The 25,672-nt window shown below is 44.4% G+C and overlaps 1 protein-coding gene and 1 long non-coding RNA gene across 4 annotated transcripts; both read right to left on the reverse strand.

Moving 5' to 3' along the window:
• Positions 1–294: 294 nt before the first annotated feature.
• On the reverse strand, positions 295–2,303 carry LOC132015067 (uncharacterized). 2 transcript variants are annotated; one of them, XR_009403538.1, is made up of 3 exons: positions 2,206–2,303; positions 1,783–1,871; positions 295–892 (listed from the first exon to the last, which is right to left on the reverse strand). It is a non-coding gene; the product is annotated as an uncharacterized LOC132015067 (long non-coding RNA). The 2 variants fall into 2 exon arrangements; XR_009403539.1 differs by having other exon boundaries at positions 1,778–1,871.
• Positions 2,304–15,026: 12,723 nt separating this feature from the next.
• MRFAP1 (Morf4 family associated protein 1) lies at positions 15,027–17,093 on the reverse strand. Of its 2 annotated transcripts, none has more exons than XM_059395738.1 (3): positions 16,988–17,093; positions 16,437–16,869; positions 15,027–16,048 (listed from the first exon to the last, which is right to left on the reverse strand). In XM_059395738.1, the coding sequence occupies exon 2, from the start codon at positions 16,831–16,833 to the stop codon at positions 16,450–16,452; it is 384 nt and encodes a 127-aa protein (XP_059251721.1). In that variant the 5' UTR covers positions 16,834–16,869; positions 16,988–17,093; the 3' UTR covers positions 15,027–16,048; positions 16,437–16,449. The 2 variants fall into 2 exon arrangements, with proteins under 2 accessions (XP_059251721.1, XP_059251730.1); XM_059395747.1 differs by having other exon boundaries at positions 16,437–16,866; positions 16,988–17,075.
• Between the last annotated feature and the right edge of the window lie 8,579 nt (positions 17,094–25,672).

Here is a 25,672-nt window from a genome sequence, read left to right on the forward strand (position 1 = left end):
GATGCGGGGCTCGATCCCAGGGCTCTGAGGCAGAGGCCTAACCCATTGAGCCACCCAGGTGCCCCCTTACATGTCGTGTTAATTTAACCTTGAATCCCTGTGGGTTGTGCTATTCAAATGAGTGTAACCAGACAACTGATGACTCATGATGATGATGTACCTGTTCACTTTAGGTCCATGGTTCTTTCCCCAGACCATCGGGCAGATTCCCCTACTTCTAGGCCTCAGAGTGGTGGAAACACACTGGGGACAGTGGTCAGTAATGCTGACTCTTAAATCAAACCACAAATGAAATAAAGAACACAACCATGTTCCAGGTTTCAAGTCAAATCAGATCTCACCAGGTTGTCCAAACTCTCCCAAGAGTTCACAGTATATGTGCCAAATAATGTGATTTAACTTCAGAGGGAAGCTTCTTTGTCTCCCAGAGAAATGACGAGTTCCAAACTGCCCTCTTCTAGTGGCATCTTCCAATGAAGCAGGCGGGATCCTTCAGCAACTCCACTCTTGGACAACTGACAGTGTATTGCTTGGCCCAGAGTTTCCAGCACTGATTAGGTCACATGGGAGACAGTAAAATGCACAGTAACAGCCAAATTTAAAAACACTGAGAAATTCCAAGAATAAAAAATATGATCACCTCATCAATTTATAGTCTCAAATTGCCTTGAGAGTCTTTTCCAAGTAAAAATTCCTTCCAGAACAGAATACATTTGTCAATCTGTTATCCCTACAGTGGTCACCACATAAAGTACATTGCAGATTTAGTGGTATATGGAGAAAGAATGTGTCCAGAGAAACAACAAGGTGAAAATAAGAGGCTCTCAGGTTTCAGCTTTTCCAGGGTGTCAGCCGACCAGTCAACGAGAGTGATAGTGAACCTATTGGACAACTGGGAGAAATTTATTTTTAAGGTGTTACCCATGAGAATTATAGAACTCTGGTCCATACCTACTGTGTCCAAACCCTGGCGCTCAGAGACCTGACCAAACTCTAGCATGGCTTTCAGCATCTTTTTAAAATTTTTATTATTTATTTATGACAGAGAGAGTGAGAGAGGGAACACAAGCATTGGGGAGCTGGAGAGGGCGAAGTAGACTCCCAGCTGAGCAGGAAGCCCGATGTGGGGCTCGATGCCAGGACACTGGGACTGAGACCTGAGCCAAAGGCAGATGCGCAATGACTAAGCCACTCAGGTGCCCCAGCTTCCAGCATCTTAAGGCTGTGTCCCTAGAAAAATCCCAGCCCCCACTAGTTCCCCCAGCCCCATTAAAGAGCCAGAAGGGGTAAAGCTCAAAGTTGCTGGGAAAATTTACTGTTTGTTCTAACCAAAACCTAGTGATAGGCAGAGAAGCACCTGAGACCCCTGTTAGAGCAGCTACTTTAGAAAGCTTGCACTTATAAATCTTCTCTTTGCCCTCTGAAATCTAAGTCTTCTACTACCCAACACTGTCTTCTCAAGGACCTGAAGGCCATCTCTGTGGCCTCTCACTCTTGGTCTGTGAAGGAGGACAGGGTCTTACTTGGGTTGGTGCCTGGTCCAACTTGCACCCGCACCCCTGTCACAAAGACAGACGTTTGCTACTCTGGATATACTTCAATGAGCAAATCCGGATACTTGAGTCAACTGGACCAAACCCCACTTTTAACCCTTCAGTGCCTTCTCCCTAGCACTCCCAAGCTTTTAGTCTGCTGCCCCTCGTTTCGGGGGAGTTCAGTTCAGTTCACGCTGGATTCTCTGCCCTATTACAATAGTTGTAACTCAATAAGATCCAACCTTACAGTTTCAGGAGTGTCCAGCTTTATCTTTCACACCTGTGGGAATCCGTAGTCCTGGGGTATAAAGGTCAACTGTGCATGCAGAACGCTACCTACGGCAGAAAGGGTCAAGTGAAACGCTCCAAACTGCTGGCAAAATTTAGAAATGGTCAATAATGGCCTTCTGTTTCACACTTAAAAATTCTGCTCTGCTCCCCCGTATTCTGCTTGATAGCCTAGGGTTTTCTTCGGTTCAACCCCCTAACCAGTGGCAGCTCTACACCTCTTGCTTTTCTACCACTAGAAAACCAAATCCCTTCTCCTCTCGTCACCAACCAAAGAGCGCGACTCTGTGCGCTCCCGCCCCCTGAGGACCACCCCCCCCTCCCCACGCCCGCGCCGGCCGGTGGAGCTCCGCGGAGACCCGCACCTCGCGGAGACCCGCACCTCGCTCAGCAACTCGCTCCGCAGGCTCGCGACCTCCCGCAGCTTCCGGCCGGGTGCGCGCGCACGTGCTCGCGCTCGAGGGCGGCGGCGTCCCGGCGCGCGGCCACGGCGGCGTGCGCGGGGCTTGAAGAGGTTGGGGGGTCCTGCAGCGCTTCCGCGTCCGGCCGTCCGCGAGCCCTGGGCGCGGGACCGAGCTCGGCGGGAGCGCCTCCCTGACGAGCAACGGGCGCAGGAGTTTTGTGTACTTTTAATAAAACTTTCCAAAACTTCTCCCCTTAACGGAGCTCAAGTCCCATCCAAGATGGCCTCCCAGCCGTGCAGCGGCGCCCTGTTGCTTTGCAGCCCCTTTCGCGACAGCCCCGAGCCCCTTTACGGCCACGTCCCTGTGGGAGGCCCGAGTGGGGGGCACAGGGCGCTCGCGCCCGGTATTTGGTGTGGCGCGCGAGCGGGTGTGAACGCTTGTCCCAGGTCTTGGCTCCTCTCTGTCAAGGCCCTGGGGTGGATTCTCAGGGGGTGGCTTTGAACCCAGACTTGTAGAAGTGATCTCTCCACATTAGGAAACCCAGGGCTGCATCAGTTTCTCCCCTCGCTTTGCCCCCACATTTCTGCCCCAGCCTGCCATCCCCCAGGGCTTTAGTTTCTTTGCCTTACCGTGCTATTTGGGGGAGATAATTGGATAACTTTATGTTCTAGGCCTGTGGCCCCAGACAGACGAAAAAGAAAGCTCGGGAGTCCTTCCTGTGCAAGTGCCGCAGATTTGGGACTGGGTTTACCGGGGCATCGAATGGAGCCAGTAGTCCCACTTCTGAATACCTGTCAGGGCTTTTGAAACGATTAGCGGGGAAAACAGGCGTGAAGGCCCCTTGTAGAACTGATATAAGCACGAGGCAGGAGCAAGTGGTGGTGGTGTTACTAGACCGTGTATCTGGTGGTTGAGGGCAAAGTGCTGGGATTGGATCTGGGATTTGGATCCTAGCTTCATAACATGCTGGCTGGGAGACTCGGGGCCAATCAGGTAGCAGCCTGCAGATGGCTCTCTGGGCATTGGTGTCCCCACCTGGACATAGTGGGGTTGGGTGCCAAGACCTCTAGGGAGAGGTAGTAGGCACAGTGGCTCCCAAAAAGAGATCTTTTCTCTGCTCATGAGCAACCCTGGTGTCTCTTCCTCTTCTTTGAGGTCCCCAGTTATATTGAATTAGAATTCCATCCATATGACCTCTTTTAATTTTATTATTATTATATAATTATTACTTCTTTAAGGTTACTATGATCTAAATGTTGTGGCATCCTCCTCTTGTCAAATTCTTATGTTGAAATCTTAATGCCCAGTGTGTTGGTGTTAGGAGGTGGGCCTTTGGAGGAGCTTAGGCCATGGGGTAGACCCTTCTGAATGGGATCAATGTTTTTATAAAAGAGACCCCATAGAGCTTCCTGACACACCTGCCTTCACCTTGTGCCCTGTGAGAACTCAGAGAGAAATCACCTGCTAGGAACCAGGAAGAGAGCCCTCACCAGAGTTCAGCCATGCTTATGCCTTGATCTTGGACTTCCAGCCAATTTTGTTTCTAGAAAACTGCTAAACTCTACCACTAATGCTGATGATTTATCTTTAGATTATTTCAAATCCGTGAACTGTGAGAAATAGATTCTGTTGCTTATAAGCTACCCAGTCTATGGCATTTTGTTGCGATAGCTACAGCAGACTGAGACAAAGGCCCTGTTCCAAATGCAGTCATCTTGGGGGTTAGGACTTCCATGTATGAATTTGGGGGACACAATTCAGTCTATAACATCCTATAAAAGGGATCATAGAGGGACACCTGGCTGGCTCAGTCAGTAGAGCATGCATCTCTCTCTCTCTCTCTTTTTAAAGATTTTATTTATTTATTTTAGAGAGAGAGCTTGTGTGTTTGTGCAATCTCAGGCACACACAAGTGAGGGAAGGGGCAGAGGGAGAGAAAATCCCAAGCAGACTCTGCACAGAGCCTAGAGCCCAACCTGGGGCTCCATCTCACAGTTCCAAGATCACAACCTGAGCCAAAATCAAGAGTCGGATGTTCAACTGAATGAGCCACTCAGGTGCCGTAGTAGACCATGCAACTCTTGACCTCAGGGTTGCGAGTTTGAATCCCATGTTGGGTGTAGAAATTATTTAAAAAAAATCTTAAAAATTATTTTATTTTAAAAAACTTTTTTCTAAAGATTTTTTTATTTATTTGACACAGAGAGAGAGCAAGAGAGCATGAGCACAAGCAGAGGGAGTGGCAGAGGAAGAGGGAGAAGAAGGGCCCCTGCTGAGCAGGGAGCCTGAGGAACTGGAGCACACCGGGACCTTGACCCCACCTGAAGGCAGATGCCCACTGACTGAGCGGCTCAGGCGCCCCTAAAAATTTTTTTTAAAGAAAGGAATCTTATGGTACGTGGCCTTTTGTGTATGGCTTTTTTCACTTTGCATAATATTTTCAAGCTTTTATCCAGGCATGTATCAGTACTTCATTCCTTGTTATGGCTGAATACTGTTTCATGAATATACCACAATTTGTTTATCCATTCATCCATTAATGGCCATTTGGGTTGTCTCTACCCTTTGGCTATTATGAATAATGATGCTCCAAACATTCTTGTACAAATTAATATTTTAGTATTTTTTTAAACAGTTTGCAAGTTTTTTTATTTTTATTATTATTTTTTAAAGATTTTATTTAGTTATTTGACAGACAGAGATCATAGGTAGGCAGAAAGGTAGGCAGAGAGAGAGGAAGGAAAGCAGGCTCCCCACTGAGCAGAGAGCCCAATGCGGGGCTCAATCCCAGGACCCTGGGATCATGACCTGAGCCGAAGGCAGAGGCTTTAACCCACTGAGCCACCGAGGCACCCCAAGTTTTTTTTTTTTTTTAAAGATTTTTATTTATTTATTTGACAGGCAGATCACAAGTAGGCAGAGAGGCAGGCAGAGAGAGAAGAAAGGAAGCAGGCTCCCCACTGAGCAGAGAGCCCAATGCGGGGCTCAATCCCAGGACCCTGAGACCATGACCTGAGTCAAAGGCAGAGCCTTTAACCCACTGAGCCACCCAGGTGCCCCTAATATTTTAGTTTTGGTGAAGGCAAAATATCAAAGTTTCCTTTTATGTCCCTACCCCCGGTTTTATTTTAAGAAATTCTTAGCTACCCTAAGGTCATAAAAATGTTCCTTTATGTTCTTTTCTAAAAGACTTAGTGTTTTTTCATACTTGTGAGCAATCCATCTAGAAGTGAAGTTTGAGGCAGGTATCTCATTGCAGTCCTCCCCATGTGTGTACTTAGTTATCCCAGCCCTGCTTACTGAATATTTTATCCATTCCCTCTGGTCTGCAATGTAACATCTGTCAGCTGTCAAGTTTCTCTGTTTGCTTATGTCTGTATTCTGTTCCATTTGTCTCCATCTCTGGGCTTTTATTGCATTTACTTGATTACTAAATTAGATTTATGGTAAATATTGATATCTGGTTAAGTATGACAAGCCTCCCAGCCCCTTCTCCTTCTTCAGGAATGTCCTGGCTTTTCTACCTTTTTTTTTTTTTTTAAAGATCTTATTTATTTATGTGACACACAGAGAGATCACAAGAAAGCAGAGTCAGGCAGAGAGAGGGGGATGGGAAGCAGGCTCCCCGCCGAGCAAAGAGCCTGAAGAGGGCCCAATTCTAGGGGTTCAACCCTTTGAGCCACCAGGGCGCCCCTTTTCTGCTTGTTCTGACTTTCAGTTAGTTTTTAAAATTTTACCAAAACAAGCAGACCCACCTGATGAGATTTCTTTGGAATTGGATTGACTCAGTGGGCCAATTAGGAAAGGATTAGAATGCCGATTTTGTCAGTCTATTTAGTTGCTCTGTAATGTATTTCAATATAATTTTGTAGGTTTTCTTTTAAAGATTTTATTTATTTGTTTGACAGATGGAGATCACAAGTAGGCAGAGAAGCAGGCAGAGAAAGAGGAGGAAGCAGGCTCCCCGCTGAGCAGAGAGCCCGATGCAGGGCTTGATCCCAGGACCCTGGAATCATGACCTGAGCTGGAGGCAGAGGCTTTAACCCACTGAGCCACCCAAGTGACCCTAATTTTGTAGTTTTTTTTTTTAAGATTTTATTTATTTTACAGACAGAGATCACAAGTAGGCAGAGAGGCAGGCAGAGAGAGAGAGGAGGAAGCAGGCTCCCCGCTGAGCAGAGAGCCCGATTTGGGGCTTGATCCCAGGACCCTGAGATCATGACCCGAGCAGAAGGCAGAGGCTTTAACACACTGAGCCACCCAGATGCCCCCCTAATTTTGTAGTTTTATACAGAAATATTTTCCATATGTTTTGTTAAAATTGTCCCAGTTACCATTTGTACTGGGTTGAATTATGTCTCCTTCAAATTCATGTGGACTTTGCCCCTCAGAATGTGATCTTATTGAAAATAGGGCCTTTATGGCATGCCTTGGTGACTTAGTTGGTTAAGTGTCTGCCTTCAGCTCAGGTCATGATCTCAGGGTCCTGGGATCAAGCCCAGAGTCAGGAACCCTGCTGAGTGGGGAGTCTTACTCTGCCCCTCCTTCCTGCTTATGCTCTTTCTCTCTCTCTGTCTCTCCCAAATAAATAAATAAATAAATAAATAAATAAGTAACTTCTTTTTTTTAAAAAAAAGAAGATAAAGAAAATAGAGTCTTTTATAGATGTAATTAGTTAATATGAGACCATACTGGATGAAGGTGAGCCGTAACTCCAAGGATAGGTATCCTTATGTGAAGCCCATGTGAAAACACAGAGGCACAGGGAAGGTGGCCATGTGACAAGAGGGCAGGGATTGAACTGATAGAAGGAGCACCAAAGATTGCCAACAGTCACCAGAAGCTGAAAGAGCCAAGGAAAGATTCTCTCCTAGACATTTAAGGGGGAGCATGGCCCTGCCAATACCTTGATTTCTGATTTCTACCCTCTTCAACTGTGAGAAAATGAATTTCTATTGCTTTAAGCCCCTTGGTCTGTGGCAATTACAGCATCCCTAGGAAAATAACACAGCATTAAAAAATAGTTTTGTCCTATTATAAATGACACCTTTTATTTTATTATTATTTTTGAGAGGTAGTTAGGTTTAATTGTTATTTATTTTTAAAATCCCAGTGTGAATAACATACAGTGTTACTTTTTAAAAAAAGATTTTATTTATTTGACAGAGAGAGACACAGTGAGAGAGGGAATACAACAGGGCATGTGAGAGAGGGAGAAACGGGCTTCCTGCCAAGTAGAGAGCCCAATGTGGGGCTCGATCCCAGGACCCTGGGATCATGACCTGAGCTGAAGGCAGACACTTAACAACTGAGCCAGGCAGGCAACCCTGAATAACATACAGTGCTATATTAATTTCAGGTGTACGATATAGTGATTCAACAATTCTGTGCGTTGCTCAGTGCTCATCATGGTAAGTGTGCTCTCAATCCCCTTCATGTAATTTATCCATCCCACCACCCCATTCCCCTCCCCTCTGGCAACCACCAGTTTGTTGTCAATAGTTAAGAGGTTGTTTTTTTTGTTTATCTCCTTTTTTTCTTTGCTCATATGTTGTTTCTTAACTTCCACATATGAGAGAAATCACATGGTATTTGTCCTTCTCTGATTGACTTATTTCGTTTAACATTATACCCTCTGGGTCCACCCATGTTGTTGCAAATGGCAAGATTTCATTCCTTTTTTATGGTCGAGTAATATTCCATTGAATATATATACTATATATTCTATATATATTACATATATATATATACACACACTATATATTCATATTCTTCTTTATCCACTCATCTATGGATGTACTAAATGATACCTCTTAGAAAATATATTTTCTCTTCCTGGTGAATAGAAACACTGCTGACTATCATGTATTGATTTTGTTTCTAGAAAGCTTGCTAAACTCTACTACTAATACTGATGATTTAGCTTTAGATTCTTTCAAATGTATGATGTTTTAAAAATATCACTAGAATATAATGGTAATAGTTGTGATCATTTAAGAGACATGTCCATAGGGCACCTGGGTGGCTCAGTCGGTTAGCATCTGCCTTCAGCTCAAGTCATGATCCTAGGGTGCTGGGATCAAGCTCCACACTGGGCTCCCTACTCAGTGGGGAGCCTGCTTCTCGCTTTCCCTCTGCCCCTCTGCCTGTTGGTATTCTCAATCACCCTCTCTCTGGTGTGCCTGGGTGGCTCAGATGGTTGGGCGTCTGCCTTTGGCTTGGGTCGTGATCCCAGGTTCCTGACATCAAGCCCTGCATCGGGCTCCCTGCTCCGTGGAGAGTCTGCTTTCTCCTCTGCCTCTCTCCCCTTCTCGTGCTCTCTCTCTCTCTCTCAAATGAATAAAAAAAAATCTTTTTTTATTTACTTTTTAAAAGGTTTTATTTATTTATTTGACAGAGATCACAAGTAGGCAGAGAGGCAGGCAGAGAGAGAGGGGGAAGCAGGCTCACCACAGAGCAGAGAGCCTGATGTGGGGCTCGATCCCAGGACCCTGGAATCATGACCTGAGCCAAAGGCAGAGGCTTTAACCCACTGAGCCACCCAGGTGCCCCTGAATAAATAAAAATCTTAAAAAAAAAGAAACATGTCAATGAATTTTGTGCTTCTCTCTTCATGGTTCTGTTCCTTGTTAAGTTATAGACTCAGAGACTACTCTGGGGGAGTTGCCTCACAAGGTCATCTTTCTTTGTACAAATAAGAAGATCATGAGGAATAATCTCCAGATCCTTGACTCCCTAGTAGGGCTTGGGATGACTGTTCAGGCGGGATATTAACATTATAACGAAGCTGGTGTAACTGTGGGGCACTTCTGGCACGTTCTGATTCATCTGAACAGGAGTCTTACTCAGATGTCTTTTTCTGTTCCAGCAGTCTGTTAGTTTGTTTCTAAAAGGTAAGACTGATGGCTAGGCAGAAGCTTCTACTAGAATTTTCCTGAGTTTGGGGGTCAGACTGGCGACAGAACTTGATTACCTTCCCTGGAGGGCAGACAGGACTTACTACTAATAAGCAGAACACAGCAGGGGTGATGGTATAGCACCCGAAACAGGGAGCTGTAGGACCACAGCTTTTACCTTTCATCAAGGAAGCCCCCTTTCTGCTGCTGAAGGTTCGGGGCTCACCTGTTCCTCTGGACATTGATTAATCACAGGATTTAGCACACCCTACTTGGAATTTCTCTGCCAATATAATTTCCTCAAAACCCTAGACTGTTTCCTGTTTACTTTCAGCCAGTTCCAATGTGCATGTATTTACAGCAAAAAATCTTACCAAGACAAGTTTTTTTGTTAACTGGTCTCTGTGCTCTGTCCTTCCCCGACTCTCTCAGCTTGTTCCATGGGGAATGAGTGGCTTTGATAGAAAGGTAACTGTTACAATCTGGTCTTTCTGCTTGGATGGCACCTACTATCTGGGGAAGAACCTTTCTACAACATGCTTGAGAAAGATCTTGAAGTCTGAAGCTCATCTCATCTCTAAGATGGCTTCTTCTGGAGCCATCTCTTTTAAAAAAAATTTTATACACATACACACACACACACATAATAAATAAAAATTTAAAAATATATATTTAAATAAGTTCTCTGCCCAATGCCCAATGTGAGGCTTAAACCCAGGACCCTGAGATCAAGAGTCATATGCTCCCCTGACTGAGCCAGCAAGGCGCCATCTGGAGCCACGTCTTACAAGTTTCAGTTTCGGATGCAGAAACTCTTGCCATTTTCAACCCCAAATGACCAGTGGTGGTGGCTTCTCACATCTCCTTCAAAGAAGCGACTGTAGGAAGCATAGTTGACAACCTCCAGCTGCCACTTCTTTGGCTCTGCCATAGTGGTCATGCCAAGGCCCTACCCATCTGCTCTCAGACGATGTTCAGGACTTAATTTACCACACTCATCACCCCTGTCTGTCCCATTGATGAACCAAGTAGAAATCTGCCTGGGGCACTTTTCTTAGGACAAATTTCCCATAATGCTCTCTACCCCAAAACCCTCTCCTGGCCCTAGAGGAATTGGTGAGCCATTGCCTGGCTCCCTGCCTTCCACCCCAACCTTGCCCCTTACTGGACTGTCCCCAGAGAATTGTGCCACATGGCCCTCAGGTCCATGAAGGGAAAGCAGCTGGTTTCCCCATGTTCCCTGTGCTTTGGTCAGGAGTTGGAGCAAGACTGTCCTCTGGTCATCGCTATACCTCCTCATCATCCTCCCTCTTTTCTAAGGCGGCACTCCTTTAGAGTGTGTGCTGCTCATCTCACTACCTTATCTCCCTCCCCACCGTTATCATCCTCTGTCCCCCTCCCCACGTTGGAGCTCCCTCATTCATGTATACTGTGGCACCCAGCTCCTGGCCTTCCTTTCCACCCCACGTCCTGTTATCATCTTGGATGAGTTCCATGGCCATCCCACACCTGGTCCCCAGGCCCCCAGCCTCCTCCCATTTGATGAGCTCCTCAATGTCCCTTGGCTGCTTATTCCCAATGGTGACTTGGGGCTTGTTATTGCCCCAAACCTGCTCAATACCTGCTCAGCCTTCCTCCTTTCTGACCATGTCCCTGTCCTCCTAGGTGACATTTGTGCTATAGTCACCCGTACCTTTTCTTTTTAACCTGAGCAATTTACTTTAACAGCTGCTTTCTCATGTAGCTCTCCTGCTTATTTCCCCATCCATCCTTTCAGTGTACACCATCCATTGCTATGACAATGTCCTTGTCAAAATCCTGACCTTTTACTTCTTGTTTCCTGTCAAAAATGCAGCCCTTGATCAGTTGCGTGCTGTGAGGGACCATCACCAATGAGACTGCAGGACAGTCCAGGGCTTGGGGGAGTCTATTTGAAGCTGTCACAGGTAGTAAAGAAACATACTTTTAAGAGGCAAAGAACAATATTGGTGAGTTTGGGAATAATGGAATGGAGGATTTTGTGAATGAAGGAAGAAGGAGTGGGGATGTAAACAGGAGAAAGGAACTACAGAGCACTATGGGGATCAGAAAAGAGGAAAATAGAACTAGGGGAAGCCCTCAGCTATTTTGGGCAGCAGTGAAGTAACCCCTGGGTTGGTTTATTTATTTGGCCACAGTGTTAACAAGGTAACAAATCTCCATTTATTTTAAAAAGATGGTGGAAACTTAACCCATTCCATGTTTGTCTGCTGCCTGGAAGGAGGAAGTGTCCAGGACCAGGGACTTGAATTTGGGCTCTTTCACCTTGGAGTCTTTTGAGGGCAGAAGAAAGTAAACAGCTACGAATGAGTGAGAAAGAAGGTTGTTGCTTGAGGAAGAATGCCCTGAACAAGTGGGAGGGATGTGAGGACAAACAAGGCTCTAGGCCTAGAGAGAAGGACGGACAACCCTTTCATCAAATGCAAGGAGAGGAAGAAAGGATGAAATTATCAGTCACCTAAGTGGGGCTCACGTCATCATAACAATTCCCAAATCTCAGGGTCTTTTTTTTTTTTTTTAAAGATTTTATTTATTTATTTGACAGACAGAGATCACAAGTAGGCAGAGAGGCAGGCAGAGAGTGAGAGGGGGAAGCAGGCTCCCCGCTGAGCAGAGAGCCCGATTTGGGGCTTGATCCCAGGACCCTGAGATCATCACCTGAGCCAAAGGCAGAGGCTTTAACCCACTAAGCCACCCAGGTACCCCCCCGCTTCCCCACCGCAAATCTCAGGGTCTTAAAGCAACTAAGGTCTTCCCTGTTTGTGCTATGTATTCATCATAGGTTGGCAAGGAAACTACACTTATCAAAGGAACATAGGCTGATGATCAACCACCATCTTGCATGTTGAATGGCTCCTGAGCCGCAGAGGACTCTGGAGGGTCTCCTGTTGGAGGTTCCAGCTTGGATGTGACACGTGCTACTTTCCTTCACAAGTCACTGGCTAGAATTCGTCTCTCTCATTCTCCCTCTCTCTTCCACCCACAACCACACCCACTTACGTAACCACGAGGGGGTGAGGAAGTGCAATATATACTAATGGCTTCTACAGCATTTTGTGCCAGGTGAGCTTTAGTTCTAGAAGTCACATGGAATGCCTGTGCTGGAAATAACCTCAGACAAGCCAATATCTGCCCAAGATCACACAGAGAGCAGTAGCAGGATGATTGGGAGTCAGATCTCCTGTTTCCCAGTCCCTCTGTTTAATGGCAGCCACGATACTAAAGTTTTATCTTCAGCAAGGTTAAGAACTCTGTGGAGTTCTCCCTTCACTTGGAGTAATTAAAAAAAAAAATTACTTTCTACTTTAAGTAGCTCTACACCCAAAGTGGGGCTTGAACTCATGATCCCAAATCAAGAGTTGCATGCTCTACTGACTGAGCCAGCCGGGTGCTCCAGAATCATTTTTGTTAATGCTTGCCCCGCAAGTGTTGATTGTATCCTTGGTTATTGTCAGTCCTGCCATGTCCACTAGAATTACACTTGCTTTCTTCCCTGGGGTCATGTCAGCTGACTAGCTGCAGAAGCCTCTGTAGGAGCACTTTGTGGTCTTCCCAGCCTGATTCGTATTAAGCATGAGACCAGCAGATTGTGCACATTCTGCATACTTTTCCTCCATTTCTCATCAGAACTGTTACAAATTACTTTGTCTATCTCCTCTCAGATAGATGGCTTTCCAGAGCTCTATGCTCCCACAGCCCCCATGCTTCCTTCTGTAATAGCAGTTGATATAAAAGGACATTTGTTACGGGGCACCTGGGTCCTGGGTGGCTCAGTGAATTAAAGCCTCTTCCCTCAGCTCAGGTCACGATCCCAGTGTCCTGGGATCAAGCCCTGCATCGGGCTTTCTGCTCAACAGGGAGCCTACTTCCCTCTCTGTCTCTCTCTGCATGCCTCTCTGACTACTTGTGATCCCTGTCAAATAAATAAAATCTTAAAAAAAAAAAAAAAAAAGGACACTCGTTACACCTGAAGCACCTGAGCAAAGATAGGTTCCAGCTCCGGGCAGGCTGTACAATGGAGAGAATCTGGCCAAGAACCCCAGCAGGCCTTTCTGCATAGCTGTACATAACTGGAACTCTGAAGGACAGCCATGAAAGGGACAGAGAACCTGGGGCTTATAAAGGACATATAGATATATAATAAAAAATTCTGGCAACCCTGGTCATACTCAATGACGTGATTGTACAGTCCCAGAAGACTACCTCTCAGAATGGTTCCTTAGGACATTCTTTGCTTAGAAAATGAAAGATTTGATTGCTCCAAACGCTAGAGCTCGATTGAGGGTAGACTTCAGAAGCTGGGGAAATTGGAGTTGGTGGTTTCTTACAAGAAGGAGGAACTAAGTAAGGAGTTACTGGATAGTAATTTAGAATGAAAATTCTCAAACCTGTAAGGATCATCTGACTACTTCACGGTTTATAGGACAACAAACAGTGAATGCCATGTAGCCACTGGAAAAAAGAATGCAGATCTTGATGTTTAAATAGGGTAAGATTTTCAAACCACAGTTTTAGGTGGGAAAAAAAAAAGGACATTCACAGGTTATACAGTGTGCTACCATCACTGTAAAGACAAGAAACCCCAAAAATCCTAAGGTTGGGAGAGTATGTATGTATATACTCAAATATGGATATTTGGAAGGGTATAGGATACTGGTAAATGGTTGTTTTCTTAGAGGGCAACGGGGAAGATTGGTGTAGGAAAGGGCCACCTTTTTTTTTTCTTTTGAATTTTGTGCCATTCCTCGTTTTAAAAGTCAACAAACCAAATGCAATGTGGTATCCTGAAACAGTAAAACAGGCATTACTGGGAGACTGGTGAAAGAATAAAGTCTGTAGTCTGGTTAGTAGTATTGTACCAATGTTAATTTCCTAGTTTTAGCAAATTACCAAATTTAACTTTTCTGGTGGCTGTTGTTTCCTTGTTCATAATTTCATCCTATCCAATTTTTACCATTAAGATGCTTAGAGAAAAATTTGCAACTTCTGGGATTTTCTCACATACCTCATTCTCTTGTTCTCAGAAGCTATACTCATCCTCTAAGTTCACCAGTTCCTTGCTCTGAAATGCTTAACTCTCCCAGAGATAGGACATGTAGCTTGTGAGTTTCCTACTGTTTTACACTTACCAACTGGGCTTCCCAGGAAGCCGACTTGAAGATGAAAATACAGTGCAGGTTAAGTTTATTAGGGATTAGACCCTGTGAAAGGGGAGGTCCATTAGACTAGGCAGAGGAGTGGGGCTGTGAGGTTGTCCTAGCAAGAGCCTGAGGAGACCCACCAGGGAGTCGCACAGCTGCCCTTCAAAGTTGTCCCAACTTGTGGTGAGAAGAAAAGAGCCTTTAGACTCAGCCAGTTCGTCACTGGATACAGGCCACCTAGGAAAGGGGGCATGAACTTGGCAAAAGCAGCTCTCTTAAGCAGAGGGTCTTCTCAAGAGGGCTGACCAGCTGATGGCTATCTGTCAGCAATAATTCCAGCAGCTGGGGAGTAAGCCCTTAATTTCTGAAGGTGCTGGGAGTGGTGTGATCTACCACTGTTATAATTATGACTTATTAAAATACTCCCTATGTGAGGGCTAATGTTCTAGTTTTTTAGGTTAGGTGACTGAAAGTACTACTCTGGCTTGGCTCTCTAAAAGCAATGACCCAGACCACGGGATTTTAGGAGGTCCCCTCCTATGCTAAGAACCAAGTCTGTACTTCCCTTGACCAGCTCCTATAGCAGCATGCAGAGATAATTCTTTCCCACGACCAGAGGCTTTCCGAAAGCCTCAAAACCAGTAAGAAATTCATCTTCCATTTGGCAATGACAATCAAGGAGAAAGATTTCATTTTGAGAGAAATAAAATTTTAGTCAATAACTTTTTAGGTCTTTTGTTTTTTCAAGCAAATGAATACTTTTATTAACTTTTTTTTTCTTTTTTCTTTTTAATACACATGGTAGGGTTTTGACCTCAAATACTTGTCAGGTCTGCTACTCAAATGAACTTAGAGCAGGACGATTTATGAACTTCAAAAATACCTAGTCCCTGTCCAGTTTAGGGTCCAATGCAGACAGTCCTCCTTTCCTTTCCCAGCCCCTCAAGAGCCTTTGCAAATATCTCTTCCATTTTATGCCCAGAATCCCCTGAAATGCATCAGAGTATTACATCAATGTGTACAAAACCAAGATCTTGTCTCCTATTCTAGGTTCCACATCAAATAAAGCTGAGTTGGGTTGTCCAAACTGACCAGATAGGTTACATCAGATAGTGTGCCACATAAAATTTAAATTTTGAACAAAATACATCTCTTCTCCTTTGGTCTCACACAGAAATCAAAGTCCCAAAATACAGACACTACCATCGTCCCACTGCCTTCTGATTCATCAGTCCTAGCCAGATCAGCTCCATTCACATTGCCAGTTGACGTCTGGTCCCTTCTTCTTCAGCTTCTTCAGCAGCTGCTGCATGAAGTAATATTCTAGAAGTAACGCAGCTCCTTCAGCAGCTCCAAAGCTGGAAAACTCCAACTCTTGAGTCTCATGTGACACAGACTCAAAGTTCCAGGGAGCTATCAAGTCACACAAGAAAGCACAAAGCACCTCAAAATTTAGAAATAACCAAAGCCCAGGAACAAACGTGACTGCCGCAAGAGCTTACAATCTAGGCCCTAATTCTCGTGTGAGAGCACCTTCCAAATGAAAACTACTTCCCCAAACAAAAACATTGAACGGTCGGAACTTGTTTTGAGGTCATCCACCACAGACCATAGCAGAAACGTAGTGTAAGTGAGGACAGAGTGTAGACAGAGGAAAAAGGAGAAAACAAAAGGCTCTCTGGTTTCAGCTTCTCAAGGATGTCAGCCAATCTCCATCAGTTGACCAGAATCCGCTGGCTGGAAACCTGAAGCCCAGATGGGAGGAAATCATCGTTAAGAGGTTAAAATCCTGAAGAAAAACAGCAACCAACGCCCCTCACCAACCCGACCATGCGAGGTGCCCCCTCCCCCACTCCAGTCTTCCAGCAAATTCTGAGATCGTCCCGGAACGGCCTTCCCTCTCCACCCCCTTCCTCAGTGGCCCCTCGCGTGACTTAGTTTCCCAACAAGCCCGCACGACTGTCGTCCTCCAAGAAACCGTTACTCTGGGCCCCAACCGGACACACGCCCACCACCTTCTCTGCCAACTACCCTGGCGACCCACCCCGCCGACCCGGGTGCGAGCCGGGCTCGCGTTCACTTCCCCGCCCCGCCCCCAGTCCCCCCAGCCGCCCCGCCGCCGCCCCGCCTCACCGCCCGCGCTCCTTCAGGACGACTCGCTTCTCTCTATCCGCCGCACCAGCTCCACCAGCATCTCTGCCATCTTCGCGATCTCCTTGGCCTTCTCCTCGGCCTTCTCGCATCTCTTGGCCGCCCTGCCGTCCACGCCGTCGCCGGGGTTCTGCAGATGGTTGAGGGCGCTCTCCTCCGAGGCCTCCACCTGCGTTTTGATCTGGATGAGCATATTGTCCATCTCCCACAGCTTGCTTCTGTTCCGCAGGTAGGCTCTGCCGTGCTCCCGCGTGAGGGCCGCGATGTCCTCGCGCATCTCGTTGATGACGGGCAGGAGGAACTGCTCGAAGTCCTCCTCGGGCTCCAGCACTTCCACCTCCTCGGGCTCCGCCAGCTCGACGATGTCCAAGGGCCGCATTCTCGCCGCCTCTCCGAACCGCGCTGCCGACGTCTGCTGCGGAGAGAAAATGGAGACTCGCTAGGCTTACCGACAGACTTCCAGAATATTCTTTAAAACTTTTACCCTTTTTAAACTTTTCGCCTCACAGAAGCCACGGAAACGAGCGACTTACGAGCAGAGAAGCCGCGAACAAAATGGAGTCCCAGCCGTCAACCAGCGCCCTGCGCGTTGCGGCCCCTTTCACGACACGGCCCTGCCTCTTTACGGCCACGCCTCTCGTAGAACGAGGCGCGGGCCGCGCGCCCGTCAACGGGGCGGGGGGCGGGGCAATACGCCCCGTGGCCGCGAGCGCGCACGTATACGCGCACGCTCTTCATCCTTTCCCTCTTACCTGTGTGGTTTGATCCTCTGTCACTCTGATTTTGGGGTGATTCCTTCTGGGTGTACCTTCCTCTTGGAGGGTTTCTGGAGCACTGAGTTACACATTTTTAGGTTATAAGTACGATCTTCCTACAATAAGCAAAGATAGAAAGGCTGTGGCATTTCCAGACTATCTCCAATAGCCCCTTCGGCTTTAGTAGGCAGCCAGACCCAGACCCGTCTCAACTGGCTGAAAGGTTAGTTTTCCTTTTTCGAATTACAGTCGAAAATGTCTGGGTGTCATTTCCCCCAGGGACGGAGACTCCCCCACCCCCCCACTCCAGGGTCCTAGGCCGTGTGTGGTACCTTCATCCTGAGGCCCCACCAGACCCAAAACTCAGAGGAGGTGAAGAGGGTTTTTCGGGCTAGTCTTCACACCTTTTACCTAGTTGAGGGTTCCCCCGGAGTCGTCTTACTCAGCTCTGTGTCCCCGAAGCCCTGAGCAGAGTCCGGCACACAGTAAGCTTGCTTTAACATTTGCTACAATTTTAATAAAAGAAGTTAATTTACTAGCCTGTTGACCCATTCACAAAACAGCAAAAACGTGAGGAATCCAGCTTGCCCAAGTGCCTTTGGCTTCTGTTTTCCTGTCCATTAAATGGAACCAAATCCTAGTTATTGAGTATGGCACAGTTAAGAAGGAAATAGTCATAAAAATGCTTTGTAAATAGCAAACATACACACATGTGAAGTCCTTATATTTTAAACATTTCTCAGGATTTTAATATTTCGGCTGCTCTATTAAAAATCCAACTTTTGGTCTTCCTTGGTATATCAGAGGCAGCTAGCTCATAAGTGTTTTTGTATGCATAAAATAAGTGGTTCAAACAACAATGAGATACCACTACACCCTTGTTAAAAAGCCCCAAATGCAGAAGACAGACACCACTAAATGCTGGTGAGGAAGTGAAGCAACACTTGTTCCTTGCTAGTGCAAATGCAAAATGGTACAGCATCACCTTGGAAGACAGTTTGGCAGTTTCTTACAAAACTAAGCATACTCTTCCTATATGGCCCAGCAGTTGTGCTCCTTGGTATTTCTACAAATGACCTGAAAACGGACATCCACACAAAAACTTTCGCATAGATGGGTATCGCCCCTCTATTCATACTTGCCCGAACAGGGGAGGATTTAAGGGATTTTTTAATAGATGAATGGAAAAATAAACTGGTAATTCAGAGAGTGGAGCATTATTTGGCTCCATGAAAATGAATAAGGGGAAACCTCACTAAAACTAAATCAGGAGGTTCTGCAGAGGGAGATTTTATGGCCTCCAGTCAAGAGCAAATCCAACAGGAAGAGGCATAAGGAACCTTGCAGGTAGATACTATTTCAGCTACTACATGACTATCCTTAGCAGGAGGATGATGGGCTTACTACTTCTCTAGCAATAGTCCAGCCAATAAGGAGCTGCTGTACTTGGAGCACCTGGATGGCTGAGTGGTTTGAGCCTTTGCCTTTGGCTCAGGTCATGATCTCAGGGTCCTGGGATCGAGCCCCACATCGGGCTCTCTGCTTAGTGGGGAGCCTGCTTCCCCCTCTTTCACTGCTTGCCTCTCTGCCTACTTGTGATCTCTCCCTCTGTCAAATTAGTAAGTAAAATCTTAAAAAAAAAAAAAAGCTGCTATACTTCAAACTCCTGGTTTATGCCAATGGACCTTCTGTTTTCAACAGCCCTCCTAACTTCCCCTTTCCTCTCTCTTTTCAGGGCATCCACACCTATGGTTTTGCTAGTGGTTGCTTGTCTTGGGTTGCAATTCTCTGTTGTTCTGGAATAAACTAATCTTTCGCTGGTTTTATTTTCAGTGTTGACAAGGCTCTTCTTTCAGCTATCAATATGAGTTTCTGCTCTCACTTCCTTAAGATCTTTGTCCATTTGCTAAATGAATGAAAAGAGAAGTTAATAGCATTTAAAATATTTTCAGTAACCTTGTTAATGTGTTGTTTGCTTGATCTCTCAATTATTTCATTATGTTGGTGGATTTGTTAACTTCTTGTAATGCTGTCACTCTTTCTGTACACACATATAACATATGCATATAGATATTTTATTCAGTGTACAGAGGCTAGAATCATGATATAATTCTTGCCAGTTGACGTTTCAGGAAGGTTTTTCTTTTTTCCCTCAAGTCTGCCTGGCCAATTTTCTCTTTCTCTTTTGCTTAATTAAAATTAATTAAAATTAATATTTTCACTGCAACTTGTTTTCACATTTAAATTCTCTGAAATTGTGCTACATCTTTCATTTGTTGTGATTTAATAACTTGATTCACACTTTGTAGTGTATTCACACTCACATTCACATTCTTAGCATTACCCGAAAGAGTGGCAAATCTCAAAAATTGATGGCTTTTTAGGTTTGACAACATCTCATCTTATTTCAAAATTTTCTGTGAGTTTTAAAAATTTTATTTATTTATTTGACACAGAGAGAGAGAGAGAGATCACAAGTAGGCAAAGAGGCAGGCAGAGAGAGAGGGGGAAGCAGGCTCCTGCTGAGCAGAGAGCCCGATGCAGGGCTTGATCCCAGGACCCTGAGACCATGACCAAAGCCGAAGGCAGAGGCTTTAACCCACTGAGCCTCCCAGGCACCCCAGATTGGAAGATTTTCAATGGCAGACTTAGTCTCCTATCCCCCATATTTCTGCTATTGGTAGCTCTGGATTTGATCCTTGTTTATGCATTTGGTTTTAGTATTCACTTCCCTCCTGGCCACCTTTGGGGATTTCTAATATATTCTTGCAAGTCCAGCAATGCATTTAAAGGAAAGTTTGTTGTAATTTATGCACCCTCTGAGTGTGGTAGAAGAGCATTTTAGAAAATCTTATCCACCGTAACTCCAGAAGCAGATGGCCTCCTTCTAAACTGCCTTGCTCTTGCATCCCATCTAGCATGGCTGAGAAGTCACAAGGACATCAGGACTTTCAGGATGCTAGAACTCTACCCTTCCTGGAGCAATAAGAGAGGAGATACTCCAGGAACCCTAAGCTGTTTGCACTATGAGGACCTGGAGACCAGCAAGTTCCATCTTAAGAAGAAACATGGCAGAGATGGGTAATGAGATTAATTGAGCAGAAGCTTATGACCACCTCTTCACCCTCCTGATGGAGTACCTAGCATTTTTGACACTCAGAGAGGATAATTTTAATACCCTCACCTCTCTATGACAAATTATTTGCAGTAATAAATGGGAAATAAAACTATTTGTGACATTGTGGATATTTCATATTCCAGAATAGATCCAGATACTGCTTCAGTGCCTCCTCTTTTGCTTAAAAATTTTCTTTATTGAACTCCATGGGGGTCAGTGTCTTTCAGAGTACCCCCTTCACATTTCTTAATAAAATTCAGAATCATTATGGGCCAGTTGTTGGTTTCACAACACAAGGGGGTTCAAGTTCCTCTAAGTTCCTAAAGGAAGGACAAGCACAACTATTTATTCAGTACCTTTGATAGCTACCCAACAGTTTGATCTTTGCTCTTATGATTTGTGAAATGATGGGAAATCTATATATCAGTCATTGCTCCAAAATATTCCAGTATTCCAGCTCCCAACAGGAGCTTCTGTCCCTGTGGTTTGGGGATGCATTATCTTCCACATATAGTTGTGTTGACCAGCCCAGAAGCTCTCTCAACCCATAGGATTGAGATTTCTATGAAGGTTTCCTAATGTAGGCCTAATCAGTTATTAACCCCATTTCCAGTCCCTCTTCCCTCTCTGCAGAATATAGGGTGAGGCTGAAAATCCTGAAGTTCTAATCATGGGTCAGTCTTTCTGGATGAGTGACTGGCCCCCCTCCAGGGGCCTTTGAATCAACTTCTATGTAGAATAAATGTTTACGAAAGGAAAAATCATTAAGATGAACTAATTGGAAGCTTACATATTGTATTCATCTCCTGTGGCTGCCGTAACACATTATCACAACCGTGGTGTCTTAAACACACACACACACACACACACACACACATATTTATTTTAATACAGGTCTGGGGTCAGAAGTCTAAATCAAGGGGCGCCTGGGTGGCTCAGTCAGTTAAGTGTCTGCCTTTGGCTGAGGTCATAATCCAAGGTCCTGGGATGGAGCTCCATATCAGACTCCCTGCTCAGGGGGGAGGCTGCTTCTCCCTTTCCCTCTGGCCTTCTCCCTCTTCATGCACTTTCTTTGTCTCTCAAGGTGCAGCATGGCTATGGGGGGCAAAAGTTGGAACTCCCAGTCTTATGACTTGGGTCTGAACCCTGTGAAGGGGCAGAAAGAGGGATTTTTTTGTCCCTTTTGATGCCCTTGTTGGGGGAGGTGATGCTGAGGGCCCAGTGGGAGAGCCTGGAGCACAGACTACCTTTATTGGGTCCTAGAGCCCTGGACAGCTGGGAGTCTGCTGGGGGTGAGCAGGGGAGAATAGGGTGTGGAAGAATGGGGACCATAGCTGCTTGAACACCTGTGGTCCTAGGAGAGCTTGAATGGTATTGCTGGCCCTCAGCAGGTGCTCAGAGGCTGAGTCACTGCCCGTTTCCAGGGTGGGCAGAAGGCTGGTGTCTGCCTCTAAGGGCATGGAGATGGATAGGACTCCTTTCTTTTTGCCATTTGCACCCTGCTGGCCACAAGACTGCCATGCTTCTTCCAGCTTCTCTTTTGCTTGCTTCTCTGAGACCTGAACTAAAGCCTGAGGTTGTCAGAAATGGATGAGGAGAGCAGGGATGTTAACATGACTCACAGGATTTATCTTGCTTGGGAGGAAGAGGAAGGAGCATAGGGAACAAAGCCTTCTGGCTAGTGGCGAAGTATAATGATTATTGGTGAAGTATAATAATTATGGTGACGTATAATGATTATTATGACAAAAATCCCAGGAAGTATCTACCCATTAAATTGAAAGACCTTCTGCTGTGTTTCTTCTTAATCCAGTCCTTCTGCTACTCACCTCCCCAAAGGTAAACTTTTCTGTGACTTTTGGTTAGCTATTTCTTTGTTCTTCTTTATTGTTTTATTGGCTCTGAAAGCAATTATAAATAATAGAGTGGTTCCCCCCTATTTTTGAACTTTGTATAAATGGAATCATAATTACTCCTTTGTTTCTTGCTTCTTTTACTGTTTTATATATATGAGACTCACCTGTGTTGATGCAGGTAGATATAATTCACCCATTTTTAAAATTAAGTTTTAAATTTTAATTCCAATATAGTTAACATGCAATGTAATATTAGTTTCAGGTGTACAGTATAGTGATTTAACACTTCCGTACATCACCCAGTGCTCATCACAAGTGCACTCCTTAACCCCATCTCCTATTTTGCCCATCCTTCCACTGACCTGTCCTATGGTAACATCAGTGTGTTCTCCATAGTTTAGAGTCTGTTTCTTGGTTTGTCTCTCTCTACTTTTTCCCCCTTTGCTTGTTTTCTTTCCTACATTCCACATATGAGTAAAATCATATGGTATTTGTCTTTCTCTGATTGACTTATTTCAGTTAGCATAACACCCTCTAGTTCCATCCATGTTGTTGCAAATGGCAAACTTTTATTCTTTTTTATGGTTTGATAATCCATATATCCATATCTATATATCACTTCTTCTTTATCCACTCATTGATCAATGGACATTTAGGTTGCTTCCATGTCTTGGCTACTATAAATAATGCAGCAGTAAACAGAGGGGTGCGTATATACCTTTGAATTAGTGTTTTTGTATTTTTTTAGATAAATACTCGGTAGTGTGATTGCTGGATTGTAGGGTAGTTCTATTTTTAACTTTTTGAGGAAACTTCTTACTGTTTTCCACAGTGGCTGTACTAATTTGCATTCCCACCAACAGGGCACAAGGGTTCTTTTTTCTCCACATTGTCACCAACACCTGCTGTTTTTTATGTTGTTGATTTTAGGCATTGTAGTTTTGATTTGCATTTCCGTGATGATCAGTGATGTTGAGTATCTTTTCCTGTGTCTGTTGGCTGTCTGTATGTCTTGGAGAAATGTTATGTTCACATCTTCTGACCACTTTTAATTGGATTATTTGTTTTTTGGGGTGTTCAGTTATGATATGTAGTATTTGAAAATGATATGTCTGATGATAAAGGTTTAGTATTTTATACATTTGGGATACTGAACCTTTATCATCAGACATATCATTTGCAAATGCTACATATCATTTGCAAATTGTTACTTCTCCCATTCAGTAGGTTGTTTTTTGGCTAGTTGATGGTTTCCTTCACTGTGTAGAAACTTTTTATCTTGATGAAGTCCCAATAGTTTATTTTTGCTTTTGTTTCCCTTGCCTCAGGAGACATACCTAGAAAAATGTTGCTATGGCCAATGTCAGAAAATTATTGCCTGGGTTCTCCTCTAGGAAATTTATGGTTTCAGGCCTCTCATTTAGGTCCTTAATCCATTTTGAGTTTATATTTGTGAATGGTGAAGAACATGGTCTACTTTCACTCTTTTGCATGTGGCTGTCTGGTTTTCCCAGTAGCATTTGTTGAGCAGATTTTCCCCCATTACATATTCTTTCCTCCTATGTTGAAGATTAATTGACCATATAATTGTGGGTTTATTTCTGGGCTCTCTATTCAGTTCTGTTGATTTATGTGTCTATTTTTTTGTGCCAGTACCATACTGTTTTGGTCACAACAGCTTTGTAATATAACTTAAAATCTGGAATTGTGATGCCTCCAGCTTTGTTTTTCTTTTTTTTTTTTAAATTTTAATTTTTAAAATTGATTTTCAGTGTAACATTATTCATTGTTTTTGCACCACACCCAGTGCTCCATGCAACCTGTGCCCTCTCTAATACCCACCACCTGGTTCCCCCAAACTCCCACCCCCTGCCCCTTCAAAACCCTCAGATTGTTTTTCAGAGTCCATAGTCTCTCATGGTTCACCTCCCCTTCCAATTTCCCTCAACTCCCTTCTCCTCTCTAACTCCCCTTGTCCTCCATGCTATTTGGTGGGAATGCAAGTTGGTGCAGCCACTTTGGAGAACAGTGTGGAGATTCCTCAAGAAATTAAAAATAGAGCTTCTCTATGACCCTGCAATTGCACTACTGGGTATTTACCCCAAAGATACAGATGTAGTGAAAAGAATGGCCATCTGTACCCCAATGTTTATAGCAGCAATGACCATGGTCGCCAAACCGTGGAAAGAACCAAGATGCCCTTCAACGGATGAATGGATAAGGAAGATGCGGTCCATATACACTATGGAGTATTATGCCTCCATCAGAAGGGATGAATACCCAACTTGTGTAGCAACATGGACGGGACTGGAAGAGATTATGCTAAGTGAAATAAGTCAAGCAGAGAGAGGCAATTATCATATGGTTTCAGCTTTGTTTTTCTTTTTCAAGATTGCTTTGGCCATTTGGGGTATTTTGTGATATCATAAACATTTTAGATTGTTTGTTCTAGCTCTGTGAAAAATGCTATTGGTATTTTGATAGGGATTGCATTGAATGTATAGATAGCTTCGGGTAGTATAGACATTTTACCAATATTTGTTCTTCCATCCATGAGCATGGAATGTTTTTTCTTTTTTTAAAAATTATTTTATTTATTTATTTGTCAGAGAGAGAGAGAGAGAGAGAGAGAGAATGAGAGAGCAGACAAGCATGGGAAACGGTGGGCAGAGGGAGAAGAAGCAGGTTCCCCGCTGAGCAGGGGCAGACACTTAACCAACTGAGCCACCCAGGGATCCTTGTCTTGCCATTTCTTTGTGTCATCTTTAATTTCTTTCATTAGTGTTTTATAGTTTTCAGAATACATGTGGTTCACTTCTTTGGTTAAGCTGATTCCTAGGTATTTTATTATTTTTGGTGCAATTGTAAATGGGATGGTTTTCTTAATATCTCTTTCTGCTGTTTTATTATTAGCATATTGAAATGCAACAGATTTCTGTACATTGACTTTGTCCTACAAATTTACTGAATTCATTTATTAGTTCTAGTAGATTTTTGGGAGTCTTTAGGGTTTTCTCTATATAGTGTCATGTCATCTGCAAATATAGTTCATTCATTTTGGTTGCTGTATGACAGTGGTTCTCAAATTTGAACATGCATCAGAATAACCTGGAAAATTTGTTAAAACACATATTGTTGGGCCCACCCTAAAGCTTCTGACTTATAATTCATATTTCTTTTTTTTAAAGTTTTATTTATTTAAGTAATCTCTACACCCAATGTGGTGCTTAAAGTCATGACACTGAGATCAAGAAATGCATGCTCTTCCAACTGAGCCAGCCAGGTGCCTCTGATAATTCATATTTTTTTATTAAACATTAAAAAAAAACTGGACTCCATGCCCAGTGTGGAGCCCAATGCAGGGCTTGAACTCACAACCCTGAGATTAAGACCTGAGCTGAGATCAAGAGTTGGATGCCTAACTGACTGAGTCACCCAGGTGCCCAGATAATTTGTATTTCTAACCGCTTCCCAAGTAAACCTGTGTGG

The sequence above is a fragment of the Mustela nigripes genome, chromosome 1 (assembly GCF_022355385.1).
Source record: "Mustela nigripes isolate SB6536 chromosome 1, MUSNIG.SB6536, whole genome shotgun sequence".
NCBI lineage: Eukaryota > Metazoa > Chordata > Mammalia > Carnivora > Mustelidae > Mustela > Mustela nigripes.